We start from the raw sequence: 16,699 nt of genomic DNA, 5'->3' as shown, positions 1-16,699 counted from the left end.
TTAAAGGTTGGAGCAGACATTTGTGGTTTCAGTGAAGACACCACAGAAGAACTTTGCAGACGATGGATGCAACTGGGAGCATTTTACCCATTTTCCAGGAACCACAATGCTGAATTTGTCATAGTAAGTTGTGCTTTCTGTTCAAAATTGCTTTGTGTTACACGACCACCTTTCCTTTAATATCATTTCTAATCCTCACTATCACTGGCCAGCTTGAAAACAGAACCTTAAGCTGTCTTTATGAAATTATAGATGGTTGGGTTTCATAAGAGTTAATTGAGAATACAGTTGTTTGTCAACGGTTTTATGAATATTGGCTCCTATTGCCAAGGAACACTGAAGTCTGTGAGAGCCACCAGGCCGAGCCCTGGGAGCTCCTTGGCATGAACCTGAGTGCCAGGATGAAACCTGGAATAACTCTGATGGACAAGGAGGGATGGGCAGTGCAAAGCTGTGCAGAGCTGCCCCACAGGACCCCAGCCCCTCTGAAACAGCTTTTCACACGATTGGCAGAGTGCTTCTGAAAACCTGGCAATAATAACAGTGGATATTTGTTTCCAGCATCAAGATCCAGCTGCGTTTGGTCCCAACTCCTTGCTGGTGAACAGCTCCAAGCATTACCTGAACATTCGCTACACTTTGCTGCCCTACCTGTACACGCTGCACTACAAAGCTCACACCCAAGGAGACACGGTCGTGAGGCCACTGCTCCACGAGTGAGTCTGGGAGTTTGAACACCAGTAGGGAAATCTGACACATTTCATACTGATAGGGGACTTTCTAAACCTCCACCCTGTGAAAATGCACATTGGGATATCCGTAGGCGACTTCCCAACCGGTGAAACCCCATTTTGGCCTAATCAGGAGGTGGTTTTTATTTGGCGTCCTTTAGCCATGGTTGTGGACAATCAGTACCCTGAAACCCTGGGGTGCTGCTGATATACATAAAAAAAAAAAAAAAAAAAAATTCTGCTCTATCCTTCATGTTCATTCAGGTTCTACTCTGATGAAATAACATGGGACATCGACAGGCAGTTCATGTGGGGCCCCGGGCTGCTGATCTCCCCTGCTCTTGAGCCGGTAGGTTTGGCTGGTTTGGGATCTATCTGGTGACCACGGGCCATGTTGAGTCACCAGCTCCCTCTCCTTCATTTACTGCTTCCAGTGAGAGAGCCCACAGCACATTCCTACCCCTGCTGAAACAGAAAATCTTGCAGCTAAATCCTATTCCTGTTTTCCAGTCTTCTGTGGAGTCAAGGATATCTGGTCTGATATTCTACTTTACCTCATCTTCACATCATCTCTGAATTTCCTTTGGAGTCAGCTTTTCTTGCTGAATTTCAGCTTCTCTGTGGTACAACAGGAAAACAAAAAGGTTGTGGCTTATTCTGTGGCAGAATTTTGTAAATAATGATTTCTTCTGCCAGCAACACATTCGCCATGGAGAAACATAAAACATTTGTTAAAGACAGAAAGGGAAAGCAAGAATCTGAAAGGTGCCAGCCCCAAAATAAATGGAAATACAGAAGATAGAGAGATACTTGTGGATAGGATCTGGTTCACTGGGCTTGAAGCACTGTGGCTTTGGGTGGCTTTCCATGAGCTGCCACTTTGCAAGGCAGCAATTCAGTTACACCCCAGCAGCTTTGCAGAAATCTGCTGGGATCGCCCTTCCCCCTGGCTGGACACCATCCTAAACACCAGGAAACAGCAAAGCGTGGCAATATCAATGATTTTTCTCACAGTGAACTTCAGCTTCATTGGAAAATTGAGTTTATCTGATTAAGCTGAAATATGAAAGTCGTTTCTTTATTCACTTTTAGGGTGTGGAGTCCACTCGTGTGTACTTTCCTGATGCAGAGTGGTACGAGTATGACACGGTAAGGAAATGCAGGGGATATTATGGGATATTACACCATTTTCTAAATGGGAATGTGATGAAATAGGATTGTCAGCCCTGCTTTGGGGACAGAGACCTGAAGGAAAGATTTTGGGGTTACTTGGGAGACAAGGGGTGAAGGGTGGTGGGATAAGCACAAGAACTGGTGCCTCAAGAAAGGGCTCAGATTATGACATTAAATCAGAGTAATATGCAAATATTTTATTTTATGTGCCTGTTAACCCATAGATATTTGCATAACTAAAGCTTTTTTTAATAAGGAACAATTTGATGAAACTCAGGACTTAAGATAACACTGCCAGCAGTGGATAATACAAAATTCCTGTTCTCTTTTCAATCCCTGTCCATAAGGGTGAACCAATGCAACTGAAGAAAGTATGGCACAATATACCAACCCCAGGAGACAAAATGGGGCTGCACCTGAGAGGAGGATACATTTTCCCTACTCAGAAACCAAGCACCACCACAGTGGCAAGGTAGGATCCCACATAGAACACTTTTAACATTTTTTTTTTCCCCCAAAACAGAGCTGAGGACTTCTAGGCCACAAATAATAACAGCCCATTGTATTTAGGATTTTCACCTTGAAGTGTGGGAACAGCTGTGATCCAAACCTCACTTCCACACCTTTAGTGATGAATTATTTGCATAGAAATTTGAAAACTCGCCGGGTATTTTAATCCATTTGCATGAAAATTAAAGGATTAGACTTAATTAAGGCAGTTCTCCAAGGACTGTGACCCTGTTGGGTGTTTCACTCTTGCATGAACATGGAGGATGCACCAAGAATGTTTAGATGTTTGTTACACACATAAATCTCTCTTTCCACAGCCGCAAGAATCCAATGGGACTCATAATTGCCCTGGATATCAACAATGAAGCTTCTGGGGATTTGTTCTGGGATGATGGAGAATCTACAGGTGAGCAGCCACCAACAGCGAAATAAGTATGGTTAACAAAGATCTAATGTACTCAAATTTCAATGTTCCTGCTGAAAAGAAGACATTGTAACACACTGCTGCTACTTGCTCGTAAATCAAATGGTTTTCATCACTTTTAAGTAGTAAACTGTGACTATTATTAATGTAAGATCGAAGTCACGACTTAATTCGACACAAGTAAAGAAAAAAAGACACAAGGCTCTACTCTAAGGTCAAACCTCTGGTTTTCAGGGGAAATCTTTAGGTTGTCAGGAGGTGACAGGATGGGGTTTTCCCATGGGATTTAGGCAAACCACTGCCCATGCAGGGAGGTGTCTGATATTGGAAAACTTTATGCATTCCACTTGCACAACTCCTTTTTCTTGTGGCCTATGCCAATCGTACCTCCCAGGAAAACTCCCAAGCCTCTGTTTTTTGGAATTTAGTGAAAGCTGGGGCTGCTTTTAAGAAATAGAGCAGTGATTCAGCTGATTATTGCTGCCATAAATCCAGCAGGCCTTTGGGTGGCTGCTGTGCATGGGGGTGACAGCTCCATGTGCTCCTCTGGCCTAAAATAACAAAGCCATTACTGCCCTCACTGCTGCTGCCAAACAAAGCAATAAAACATTTCATCTTTTTATGGCCTGCCCAAAACTTACAGGTTGCAGTTTTACAGGGGAGCCATTTACAATTTGCTTGTGATGGCAGGATTTGTCTTTTTGTATGTGGAAAAAAAAAAAAAAAAAAAAAAAAGAGAAAAGTCAGATTGACCACGCTTTGTATTTCTTTTTCCTGGTCATGTGTTATTTTCTCCCTTATGGTTTCATGGCATTTATCATTATTATTATCATCACCATTATTTTTGTATGAAGAATTCTTATTTAGGTTATGTTAAAGGATCAGCTTTGATCAAAACTTTTATATTTAAGACAAACTAAGAAGAAATAACAGTACAATAAAAAGATCACTACATTTTAGAAGAGCTGATTTCAATGAATTTTTGTGGAAAAAAATTAAATCTTCTGAGTCTGGGAGAATGGCCAAAGGAAAAAGAAAAAGGGACATTTCAGTTCCTCAAAGAAACATTAGTAAATATTTGAGTTGCTTAGTGCAGCTTTGACTGCTGTCCTGATAATTAATAGTTTATTGGTCTCTAGCAGTGGCACAGCCCTACTTTAATTTTATCCTTTTCTGCACTCACACACAAGTATAACTTCTTTCTTTACCTTTTAGGTACAATTGAAAAGAAAGCCTACATTTACTATGAATTTAAAGTTTCCAACGTAAGTATTTGATTTGAATTTCTGATTTTTATCCAGTGTGTTTTAAGAGCGTTCTTTTCTCTCTTTATTCTCCTGTGAGATTTGCTGGAAAACAAAACATTTGCCAAAGCCAAGAGGAATCATGTTCAAAATACTCCCATTTAACTGGGATGAAATCTGTTGTGTTTTTTTTTCTCCTAGTTAATATAAATATCTAAATAACTCCTATTTCCTTCCACATAATAAATATTGAACTCAATATTGCTCAGTAGCAATATTCACTGAACAAGAGAACTCTAAAGCATAAGAGGCATTTAAAACAGCATCAAAAAGGAGAAGCACGGAGTGTTTGTGATTCTCAAAATAGTGGCACTGTAAAAAATATGTATTTTTATATGTATATAAAAATGTATATAATGTATGTATATAAAAATATGTATTTTATACTGTGAAAATACAGCTGAATGTCTCAAAAGAGTGAGGGAGACCCACACCTTGCCTGAACCCTCAGAAACTACATCAGGGATAAGTTTTATTGTGTTATTTTTAAGCTGAAAGTGCCTTTGCAGGGTTCATTAACATCCAGATGGAGTCCTGATAGTGTTTCTATCTAATATTGACAGTAACTATCATGAAACTAGGATTGCAAATAGCACGGTCACATATTATTTGTACAATAATAATAATAATAATATTAACATTGGGTAAAGGTAGTCATTCCTTTGCCATGATGAAAGACCATAAACTGAGTGAGAGAATGCAGAGGAACATGAGTGAAGCACATGAATTCGTAATTTTTAAAACCATAATTAATCAAAGAATCATTTGTAGACAAGACACTCCAGTTGCTGTTGGAGTTTGAAACCCCAGTAGCCAAATCATGACTCGACTGTGGTGACATTTGAATTAACAATTAACCTCAATGTTCCCATGGAGGGCAGTGAAGCTCTAGACACGTGTGACAGTCACAGTGCACTTCCTCTGCTTGGACTCTTAATCTAAAAGTAATTAATGATACAGAGTAGGACGTGGTGTTTTTATATCAAGAGAAGTGAGAACCTTTGGTCGTTGGAACCCAGCGAGTCTGGAGTTTATCTGCCCTGTCACAGACCCACCCCAGCCTTTCTTTATTTCCCAAGCAAGGAAAAAAAAAAGCTGAAACACGACTCTGAAGATTATTTTATACATGGTAGAAAAGCTTTATTGTGATAACAACAAGCAGAGCAATAATGAATATGTGTGGAAAAGGATATTGATAAATTTATGCTACGATGTGAAAATCTTCATAGGAAGAAAAATGTTAAATCAGGAGGACTTTTGGCAGATTTTTAAAAGAAGAAAATGACCACTGTATTATTTTTCAGAATGTTCTACAAATGACTGCTAAACACAGCAATTACGCTGATCCAAACAAACTGAAATTTGAGGAAATCAAGATATTGGGATTGTCCAAGGAAATAGAATCAGTTTCTGTGACTCAGAACAACATTGTGCAAAATTATAAACGTAATATCACCTATAATCCTGCAACAAAGGTAAAGCAATAACAGAAAAATGGAAAGTAAACATATTTAAAATTGCATCACCTCTATTTTATATATGGCAAAGGACAGTACCCAGTGCCAATGTTGTTTCAATGAAATACAATGTGAATTTTATTACAGAATAAAAGTACAATTGCATTCAACTCTGCTGTATGAAAGTGCATCTAAGTTATGCTCGCGGTGCAGCGGACAGCTTCTTTCATGTATTTATTCCTGCTTGCTTCCAAGGGAGCTGTGGGATTAACTCCATATTTTTAGAGTCTTAATTCCTCAGATTTTATCTGTAAAAATATCAGTTGTGTGCCTTTGTAAAAGTGAGACTGTATCAAATCTTAAAGGATGGGATTTTGTGAATTTTCAGTTTTTAAGAATATTATTCTTAAGGACCAAGGACTGAAGGAAAGCTGGATGGGATGTGACATTTAATAACAGTTTATTGTTTCATGTTTATAAGGTTGCTGTTATAAAAGGACTTCGGCTTGACCTGGGAAAATCTTACAAAATCAAGTGGGTTCTAAATACGAATATCAATATCAATGAAAGATTTAATTGTCATCCCGGCCCTGATGCGACAAAAGAAAAATGTGAACAACTTGGCTGTTCCTGGCAAGTAAGTCATTATTTCTCTAAACTAATTAGACCAAAAAAAAAAAAAAAAAAAAAAAAAAAACAAACAAAAAAAAAACCCCACACATCCAGAATAAAAGGTTTTTCTGTGTGGTTGTTATAGAATAAAAGTGGTCTGGGAGATTTGTCAGGTTTAAAAAAAATGGGCCTCAACTGGCCTGTACTGATGGATTTTATTTACCTCAGTAGCTGACACCCATTTAAATTCTACCACATTGTAGTTGAGGAAAAATGAGGTATTTTTTTGAAAGATGAACTGAAATAATATTGAGTTATGAAAAAGCAGAAAAGCATTTTCAGCTGCCCCTTCTGCCTCAGTGGCACCGTGGCCTGCAAGGCTCAGCTCCTTTGTGTCACCTTCATGGTCACACAGGCACATTCTAAGTCAGATTAATTCCTCTGGATCTCAGTTTGAGGGGAAATCCTTGAATTCCACAAAAATCTTGATTCATTTGTAAACTTTTTTATAACTGAATCAAGGAGCTACTTCCAAACCTTCATCTCCAACCTGAAGTTCTTAAACATATGGCTTTATGTATCAATATTATTAATTATTAATAAACATGGGGGAGAGTAATAGGGCCTGGCAGGGTTGAACTTCAGAGGGTGCCTCCAATTAAATTATTGCCTGTTCTTCTAAATCAAAAATGCCCATTTTGGGCCTTTCCTATAGGAATGAAATCCAAAATTCAGTGCTGGCTGCTCCTGCACCAGCACCTGCTGAAGCAGTTGATGAGCTGCTCTGCATTTGTTGCACTACTAAAAGGATTTTTTGTAATTTTGGATATTTGGAAATGTCAGGAGAGATCTCAGATGAGTAGGATGTAATTTTCACTGGCTATGTTAAGGATAATTTGTGTGAATAAAGCCAGTGAAAGATCTGCTCTGATGCTGCCCGAGTATGAAATGGGTTTTGGGCACATCTCCTTGAAGGCGGCCAGAGAGAAATGGGATTAAAAGGGACAACGTTTGGGAATTTCCACAAGCCAAGATTAAACCATGTTGAGGGATTGATCTGAAGATCACAGAGACAGGGAAATTAAATCCTTCTTAATTGCACGAGGATTCTGTTTCCTGACTGAACTGTTTGTACAGCCTTTGCTGAATGGCTTTATTACACCTGAGTCCGCATGAAAATTATTCTGTATTATTTCTTTATATTCCATTTCTTTATTATTTTTTTATTATTTCTTTATATTCCATTAATTAAAGGATTTTATTAATTCCCCCCCCACCCCCAATTCTACATTTGACACAGATCTGATAAAAACAGGATTCCATGCTAATACCTAATAAACAATCCAACTGACTCACTAACCTGGAACTCCTCTCTGTTTGCACCAGGAGACAGCAAATCCAGATGTTCCTCCCTGCTACTACAGCTCCAGCAATCCTTACCTCATAAAGAACGTCGATTATTCCTCCACTGGGATTGTAGCCACCCTCAGCTTGGACGACTTCAAGGTCAGAGCTAATGATGCTTACACTGCCCCAATCAGCAGCCTGCGCCTGGAGGTGAAATATCATCTCAACAACATGCTGCAGTTTAAGGTAATGCCAGCCCAGAGTTCCTCAAGTGTTTTATTTATGGAAATTCAAACGGCTCTTTATGGCCACATTTATATTTCACAGACAGAAGCAGCCTTGTGTAAATATGTTTCTCCTTCTAACCAATTATTATTTCTCTTAGCTTGCATCTTTTTTTGTGCTAGAATCCTAGCACTCAATTTTACAAAGAAATTACATGAATCAAAGGTATAATGCCAGTGTATGTGTGTAATGTCAACCAGGAACTTTGAAACTGAAAGTATTTTGTTAATATGCAGGTAAATTTATCTGTAAGTGTTCTCATGACTCTACAGTTTATTTTTACATCCACCATTGCACTTCAATTCTAAAATTGTCCATGCGCTGTTGTTTAACTGTAATTTATTGCCATGTGTTTAACAATATTGAGTTAAGTGGTCAGACATCAAAAACTAACTTCTATCAGCTTTCAAAATACAGAAAACCTACAGAAAATTCTAAAAGTTGAGTAAAAGCTGAAATAGAAAATTATTTATCACACTTTCAAAGTATATACACCCATATACAAAGTATATACACCTATATTCTAAATTTAAGTATATACTTTAAATTCATGTAGATAATTAATGAGCCATTCCTGATCCAAAACAAATCTATGAACTAGAAAATTATTTATCACACTTGTAAAGTATATACACCCATATGCAAAGTATATACACCTATATTCTAAATATAAGTATTTACTTTAAATTTATGTAAATAATTAGATGAGCCATTCCTGATCCAAAACAAATCTTTGAGTTTCGTTGGTTGGGATTTTTTCCCCCCACAACAAAATCCTGCGAAAGATCAAGAATATGCATTTGAAAGAAAATACCACGGGAGGTATTTTACAATTTATATCAGATTGAGACCTCGAAAAACTTGACTTGCTTAAATAAGCTGACTTGTGCTTCACAGATCTATGATTATCAAAACCCACGATACGAGGTCCCCGTGCCCCTGAACCTCCCCAGCTCCCCCAAGAGCTCGAGCAACGACCGGCTCTACGACGTCTCGCTCCAGATCAAACCCTTCGGGATCCAAATCCGCCGCAGAAGCACGGGGACAGTCATGTGAGCCGCTGCCACCCTTTGTTATTTTATGTCACACGTTTTTGGTGGCTTTTTTCCAAGCCAAACTCTCTCTCTGAGCACGTGCTGGAGTGAAGAGCGCTGGTGGCTCTGAAAACTGTTCCTTGTGCGCTCCCCAAATTTCTGGGAGGCAAAAGTATTTCCTGCAGTTCCTAAAACATTCCTTAGGTGACCACAGCACTGCTCATTAAGGATTGGCCATTTGGGTCAGTTTTGGGGAATGGTTAGGGGAAAAAAAATAGGAGGAAGTGGTGTCCCAACTAACTCGAGATGGGTTTTGGTAACACGACAGATGAGTCTGGCAGGAGCTTCATTTTTCCTTGATTAAGTCAGAGTTAGAAAAGAGAGAACAATTGAGGGTGTAATGTTTTTTATTCAAAAAACTAATTTTATTTAAGTTTTTTAAGTACTCAAAACTTAATTGCTAGTTGAGTTCCCTTTGCCAACCAGAATAATAATTCAACCTGCAATTGAAGCTCCTGGAACAATGAAATTTGCTGGCAGAGCCCACCAGGCTGCAGTTTGATTTCTAACTGGAAAGATGCTGATTTATAATAAATGTGACCTGTGAATGCAATTTCAGTGTAATCTGCACAGAAAGCTCAGTGAACTGTAAAAAAGCACTGTGTTTACTGTATTCCATGTGGCTCCAGTGCTCTGTCTGAGAGGAAAATAGGATTGCAGTGTCCTGAAACGCATTTTCTCACTAAATTGCCAAAATAAGACACAACTTGCAGGGCACAATGCCTGCTATTCCTCTCTGAGAGACACAGAGAACTTAATGTCCTTAAACTCTTCAGCAATTCTTAGACACCCTCATTTCATGTCCTTTTAGATTCCTTGATAAGCACAACAGTTTTAGTCCACCTTTACTGAAGAGTGAGATTTCCAGAGAGAAAGAATGGCTCAAAAGGAAGTGTCTGCCAGAAACACATCCCCGAGGACGCTCTATTTTAATTCTCCCTTTCCTCTTCCCACTTCAGCTGGAATTCAGGCCTGCCCACCTTCACCTTCAGTGACATGTTCATTCAGATTTCCACCCGCTTGGCATCCCAGTACATCTACGGGTTCGGAGAAGCGGAGCAACCCACGTTCCGGCACAACACAAGCTGGAACACCTGGGGAATGTTCACCAGGGACCAGCCTCCAACTGTAAGCAGGCAAAGAAGAAGAAAATGTGATTTCTGAACCAATAAGTGCAGAACTGTTCAGCACGACTTTAAAATCCAGTGGATGTCTGCTGGTACTGGGCATTGGCTCTGGCCATGTTTATCATAATTTACAATTCAGGTGGTGTCTCCATGGCAAAGGTCTTCTGCAAATCCATTATTTGTGACCTGCAAGAACAATGTGAGGAGCTCAGGCCCTCAGTCAGATGTTGGAAGGTGACAGATGGCTTAGGAGTAACAGCACGTTCCTCCTTTTTTTTATTCTTCTCTGCTCGTTGTCTTGAAAATTAGACATGAGTCAGAACAATTCCTGTTGCTTGGGGATTAATTTAGTACTTACACAGGTAAAGCAGAAATCTTATCTCTGTTTATTTGTCTTATTTCCTACAAGATAGCAAATTTCCAATTATCAGGGAATGGCCAATGAAATAGCAGCAGCTAATTATAGCTCTAACTTCCAGTTCAGGCTGGAACACATTTTGAGAAAATTAAATATAATGTCACCAACACCTCCTGAACACACAGACACCTGGTTCTGTTTGCAAAGAAGGGAAAGTTTTGTCCTGAGGAAGCACCTTCTCATTAGTGAAATTTAAGTGCAGCAATGCCATTGCTTTCCTTCCTGCCTGAGCAGTCTTGATGAACCTGACAAATTGTGAAGTTCTAAGTGACCTTCTGCAGGTCTGTTTTGTGGTTAGGTAGGGTTTAGGTGCATAAATTTAAAGCTTATTTGCCATGTTTGGCAATTGTCTCATCTTTTATTAAATTCATTACTAAGTGTTAATAAGCAAATGTTTGCAGTGTTTCCCCAGGAAAATGTATTTTGTTTTATTTGCAGTACAAGATGAATTCCTATGGTGTTCACCCATTTTATATGGCTCTCGAAGAAGATGGCAATGCCCACGGAGTTTTATTGCTTAACAGCAATGCAATGGGTAAGAAAACCTTCACTTTATCTCATAAAATCCTGGAATGGTCTGGGTTGGAAGGGGCATTAAAGCTCATCCTGTTCTACCCCATTGCAGGGACACCTCCCACTATCCCAGGCTGTTCCAAACCACATCCAGCCTGGCCTTGGGCACTTGGATCAAGGGGCAGCCACAGCTTCTCTGGGCAACCTCAGGGCCTCAACCCCTCCCAGGGAACAATTTCTTCCCAATATCCCATCTAAACCCCCTCTCTGTCAGTTTGAAGCCATTCCCCCTTTTCTGGTCCCTCTAGACTTTTGCAAATTGTCTCTCTCCATCCCCTTCCACATGTTGCGTTTTTACAGTCAGTGTTTTGCACCGGTGGCAAATCCAGGCATCCTTTTCTCACTTCCTTCCCTCCACTTCCAGATGTGACTTTCCAGCCCACCCCTGCCCTGACCTACCGCACCATCGGAGGAGTCCTCGACTTCTACATGGTTTTGGGCCCGACTCCCGAACTCGTGGTTCAGGAATACACCGAAGTAGGAGCCTGACTGCTGCTGGGCTTTGGTGGGTTGGTTTGGTTTCTCTGCCCCTCCTCACCACGAGCATCCTTTCCTCTTTTCAGCTGATTGGGCGCCCAGTCATGCCACCCTACTGGTCCTTGGGATTCCAGCTGTGCCGCTACGGCTACGGCAACGACTCGGAGGTCACCAAGGTCGTGGAGGAAATGAAGGCGGCTCAGATTCCCCACGTATGTTGGGAGTAAATAACATTTGAGCTTTTGGCTTCGTAGCATTGACTAAATCCATTTAAACACTAAAGCGGTAACCAACCAAAAAAAACCCCACTGCGGTAGAGAAGAGCAGGTTTTGTGTCACGGACTCTGGGCTGTGTTAAAAGCTGCTTAAATTTCTTAATTATTCACACCAAATGATGACAGGAAGGAGCAGTGATTTAAATAAAACCAGCAGGGAGAAAAACGAAGCAGCATAATTTCATAGCCATAATGCTCTGTGTCAGGTCAGCTGTGATTTGGCCTGAGTTGTTGCTGGGATAGTAGGAATAGCACTTAGACCTAACAATATTATGCTATAAATTGAGTGTGGATTCATTTTAAATATAATAATATCAATGTTTCAATAGGGAACAGCTATTCCCATTGTTTCCTTATAGCTATGGAAATATAGGTGCAGTTTCTGTGTACATATGTACAGACAAATCAACTTTTTTCTCTGTTTTGTATCAATTTCTCCCCTCATTTTAGATGCAGCAGTGAAAGGTTTGTTTTGGTTTGGACCTGCTCATAGATTGTGTAATATTCATTTCGCATCTTCAGCCTGAAGTTACCGCTGCTTCAAATTTTACACATTGAAAGTTCCATTTTTTTACTTATTTTGGCCAATTTTCAATATTTGGCAAAAAAAGGGGAGAAAATAATTTAAAATTAATTGGGTTTTTCTTTTAACTGCAGGATGTCCAATATGTAGATATTGACTACATGGACAGGAACCTGGACTTCACCCTTTCCCCACGTTATGCTGGATTACCAGCTCTGATCAACAAAATCAAAGCAGATGGAATGAGATTTATCATTATACTGGTCAGTTTGGAATATTGTTTTTAAATTCCAATACAGCATCACAAAATGGAGAATATATTCAACGTGAGTTTTGAGCATAAGGGTAAAAGTGTTTCTAATTGTAGGATCCAGCCATTTCTGGGAATGAAACCAATTATCCTGCCTTCACCAGAGGTGTGGCCAAAAATGTCTTCATACAGTGGCCTGATACCAAAGAAATTTTATATTCCAAGGTACTGTCCAGGGATGAGTATTTAAACCTGTGTGTTGTTGATGCTCAGTTTGTATTTAGTGTGATTTGATTGTTTTAAATATTCTTTGTCCCATTAGGTCTGGTCGTTTCTTCCCAATGTCCAAATCAACGAGTCACTGTCTCATGAAGAACTAGTAGAGGTAAATACTGACATGGTTTGGTTCTGGACTCAAATAAAGACATTAATTAATTAAAATAGCAGCAAAATCATTGATAAATCTCATGGCAGGAATAATAAGTTGCAGAAACTGGTTAAACCTTCCTAAAAGCAAACCAATTTAGTGAACAAGCAAATTTTTTTTGTTGTCTTTTTTTTTTTAAATTCCAGAATTTTAACTATGGAATACCTTCAGTCCCCTCATCTGTCTTGTTTTCTTTCTGTTTTTACAGAAGTTTGTATCACACTGTGCTTTCCCAGACTTCTTCCGCAATTCCACGGTGGAGTGGTATAAGAGGGAAATCCTGGAGGTCTACAACAATTCCGACCCCTCAAAAAGCCTCAAGTTTGATGGCCTGTGGATTGTAAGTGTGGAAATGCATCTGATTCTGGATTGTTTTTCTTTGCCCGACACTGGTGGAGAAGGCCCCAATTCCCAGGATCTGCACTACTCTGGCAGAAGTATCCCGTGTTGGACTTGACGATCTTGGAGGCTGTTCCCTTGAAACAAAGAATTGCTGAATCACAGAATAGTCTGGGTTGGAAGAGATCTTAAAAAATCTTCTATTCCCATTCCCTGCCATGGGCAGGGACACCTTCCACTGTCCCAGCTTGCTCCAAGCCCTGTCCAGCCTGGCCTTGGGCACTGCCAGGGATCCAAGGGCAGCCACAGCTCCTCAGGGCCTCCCCATCCTCCCAGGGAACAATTCCTTCCCAATACCCCATCCAATCTTGCCCTCCTTCAGCTCAAAACCCTTTTTCTGTCACTCCATAGAAAGTCCTTTTCCTGCCTTTTTGTCAGCCCCTTTATGGAACATGGGATGTCCAGCTGAGGCTCCTGAGGAGCCCTGCAACGCTGCTTGTGTGTAATTCAGGATTTATGGTGTTCTGTAGCAAGCTAAGGGGTTTTACTCTGTGTTTTTAGGACATGAATGAACCAGCAGCTTTTATGAATGGTGCCATGGGTGGCTGTAAGAACAACCTCCTAAATAATCCCCCCTACATGCCTCGTAAGTCTAATTCCTCCTTAAAAGAGTTTTAGGTTTTTCTGGTTCCTACACAAATTCTTATCTGGTATATGAGACATAAAAGCCAAAATAAAGATGGGTTTATAAACCCACAGATCCTCACTGAATGTGGCCCTTTATTCCTGAGATTATGGGCACATTGCAAACCCAGATATTTCAGCAGCAAGAGCTGTGCAGCACTTTGTGAAAATAAAATTCTTTCCAGCTCCTCACTGCATATAGATTTTGGTCCCTATTTTGTGTCTAAGTGCTTTGCTTGAGGCATGGCAGAGAATTAAGCTCTCTGTTTTGCACTTTTCTCAGATGAATAATGCAATTAATTAAATATTTAGAAAATATCCATGTGTCTCCTCTCATTACCATTTATGTGAGCTGTCAAATGCTTGAAATGCTTCGCATTCTTAGCTCAGCTTTCCTGAAGTACTGGTGTAAAGTAGTACTAATTAGGAATTATTTATTAATGGTTTATTAGCATACTCTCACTGCTTACTGTTGTATTCATGTTTCATGAGTGGTTTCTCAGGAATTTCCAGGAAATTAATATTCCCCCCACATCTGTTTTTCTGTTTATGCGATTAGTGTGACAGTGTTCAAAAAGATTGGAAATATTTTCTGATATACTCTGTTTATTCTTCGAGCCTCTGTAGTAAGAGCATCTGAAACTGGACTATTAAAACATTCACAGGCTCAGATACCTGCATAGGAATATGGGAAATTTTCCATTCTGAAAATGCTATTTTTGTAATTATAAATAAATAAGTGACAGTATAAAGAGACTGAATGCTTAACAGATTATGAAAATTAAGAAAAATGATTGATACATGAATATTAATAACAATATTTCTTCCCTTTCCACAAGATTTGGGATATAGGTCAACAGGATTAATATACAAAACTCCGTGCATGGAAGGTCTGCACTACCTCCCAGATGGGACCGCAGCCAGACACTTCGATGTCCACAGCCTTTATGGATGGTCCCAATCCAGACCCAGCCTGGAGTAAGTTTTTGCATGTTCCATGCTGCCTCCAGGATATGTTCTGATGCCTCAAGTAGCTGGAGCAGAGGCTAGATGAGTTAAGAGGAATAAAGTGGATATTTACTGAAGTGCCTTCAAAGGCCACACCCTGGCAGGAGCAGAGCCACAGCCATGGCTCTGCCCAGATGGCTCCAAGATGGGAGCAAAAGAGAGATTGGTCATGAGATCTGACATTTTTATAAGTTTTAGTCCATTTTCATATCGGAGTTAATTAATAGCTTCAAATGATGAAGTTTCATCCTCCTTGCTTGCTTGCCCGCCCTCCTCATGCTGTTCGTGCTTTGGGCCTGAAGTTTGGAGAGATTGTCCTTGAGTCTCCAGCTAGAATAGGATTGTTTGTCTTCAGCACCCTGTGAAAAGATCCTAGTAAATTGTTACTAGTAAATTGTTAATATAAAGCTAAAGCTGCACACCAAAGCAGAACAGAAAAACTTAAAACCAAAGGTATCATTCCAAATGGATGTTCCATCTCTACATTCCTATGACCAAAACTTCCTCTGGTTAATTTAAGATGCCTGAGTGATCTTTCTGTTCACTCTGACCAATCTGGTTTTTCAATCCAGCTCCAAGCAGAGTTGGATGCTCCAAGAGCTGGGCAGCTGCTGGAGTTATTCCAGTCAGGGATCTCCCCTGTGGTGCAGGGAGGGTGGTGGGAGCAGAGCCACAGGAGAAGGTGAGGAGGGGTCTGGGCAGGGCTGAGCTGAGGCTGTGCTCCCGTGGTTCCACTGCAATAAATCCCTTCTGCACGTGATTACGTAATGAAAACATCATGTACTTATTACTTCTGGGTGTTGCTGGGCTTGCCTGGTTTACTCTGCTTTTCCTCACACTTCACATCCAGTGGGGCAAAATGAAGACAGATTGTCAATTGTATGAATTTCAGAAGGGCTCGATTCTGTTCTCTAAAATGAAGTGAAAAGGGGGGAATGGTTTTAAAATGCAAAGTGTGAGGGCAAAGCTTTACTTTGAAGCATTTCTTTTCCCAGCTCCAAGGCCAATATCATTATCTGTCCCTCTGAATTGTCCCCAGCCTGCTTTAGATAACGCTTTAGATAATGGAGCTGGATCTTTCATTTACAATTCAGCCACTGAGCAAGGAGCAGATTTTCTGGACAGCTCTTAACGACCTTAAAGCCCTTGGTAACTTTGATATTCCCATAAAGAGAGGAAATATCAGGGCAGTTTGGATTTGTGAGAGGATGCTCCGCTGGCAGCGTGCCAGGGCAGCCCTGCCAGTCAAGGCATGGGTGAAATTGCTGCCAGGACAGGAGGGAATGTCTGATCCCCGTGCTGTCAGCCCAGTCTGATGGGATTTGGGCTATCACAAAATGTGGTGGGTTGGGCCCTGGCTGAGCTCCAGGTGCCCACCAAAGCCCCTCCAACTCTCCCCTCCTCAGCTGAGAAGTGGAGAGAAACTATAAAGATTCATGGATTGAGATAAGGACAGGGAGAGACCACTCACCAATTACTGTCAGGGATGTACTTACAATCAAATCAGAGAAGATAAAGACAATTAAAACCAAATCTTAATTCCCCCAAGTCTTCACTTTTTTCCTAATTCATTCCTTATTTTCTACCTGCTCCCCGGCAGAGGCAGAGGACCCGGAGCAGGGGTTGCAGTTGGTCCATCACACGCTGTCTCTGCTGCTCTT

At 40.5% G+C, this 16,699-nt stretch overlaps 1 protein-coding gene across 2 annotated transcripts in view; it reads left to right on the top strand.

The window, feature by feature from the left end:
* The window catches only part of SI (sucrase-isomaltase), a 42,294-nt gene that overhangs the window by 15,439 nt on the left and 10,156 nt on the right, over positions 1-16,699 (top strand). For both annotated transcript variants that reach the window (XM_053986141.1, XM_053986142.1), the window contains exons 16-36: positions 7-123; positions 562-716; positions 996-1,080; positions 1,824-1,880; positions 2,252-2,376; positions 2,732-2,820; positions 4,054-4,103; positions 5,447-5,617; positions 6,081-6,236; positions 7,598-7,804; positions 8,741-8,895; positions 9,897-10,065; positions 10,921-11,017; positions 11,420-11,532; positions 11,619-11,744; positions 12,465-12,593; positions 12,698-12,805; positions 12,903-12,965; positions 13,216-13,347; positions 13,908-13,992; positions 14,870-15,008. In XM_053986141.1, coding sequence (XP_053842116.1) covers positions 7-123; positions 562-716; positions 996-1,080; positions 1,824-1,880; positions 2,252-2,376; positions 2,732-2,820; positions 4,054-4,103; positions 5,447-5,617; positions 6,081-6,236; positions 7,598-7,804; positions 8,741-8,895; positions 9,897-10,065; positions 10,921-11,017; positions 11,420-11,532; positions 11,619-11,744; positions 12,465-12,593; positions 12,698-12,805; positions 12,903-12,965; positions 13,216-13,347; positions 13,908-13,992; positions 14,870-15,008 — 2,528 coding nt within the window. The remainder of the gene's footprint in view (positions 1-6; positions 124-561; positions 717-995; positions 1,081-1,823; positions 1,881-2,251; positions 2,377-2,731; positions 2,821-4,053; positions 4,104-5,446; positions 5,618-6,080; positions 6,237-7,597; positions 7,805-8,740; positions 8,896-9,896; positions 10,066-10,920; positions 11,018-11,419; positions 11,533-11,618; positions 11,745-12,464; positions 12,594-12,697; positions 12,806-12,902; positions 12,966-13,215; positions 13,348-13,907; positions 13,993-14,869; positions 15,009-16,699) is intronic.

The sequence above is a fragment of the Vidua macroura genome, chromosome 10 (assembly GCF_024509145.1).
Source record: "Vidua macroura isolate BioBank_ID:100142 chromosome 10, ASM2450914v1, whole genome shotgun sequence".
Lineage (NCBI taxonomy): Eukaryota > Metazoa > Chordata > Aves > Passeriformes > Viduidae > Vidua > Vidua macroura.
Note: the sequence above shows the minus strand (reverse complement) of the source record. Positions and strands in the feature narration are given on the sequence as shown.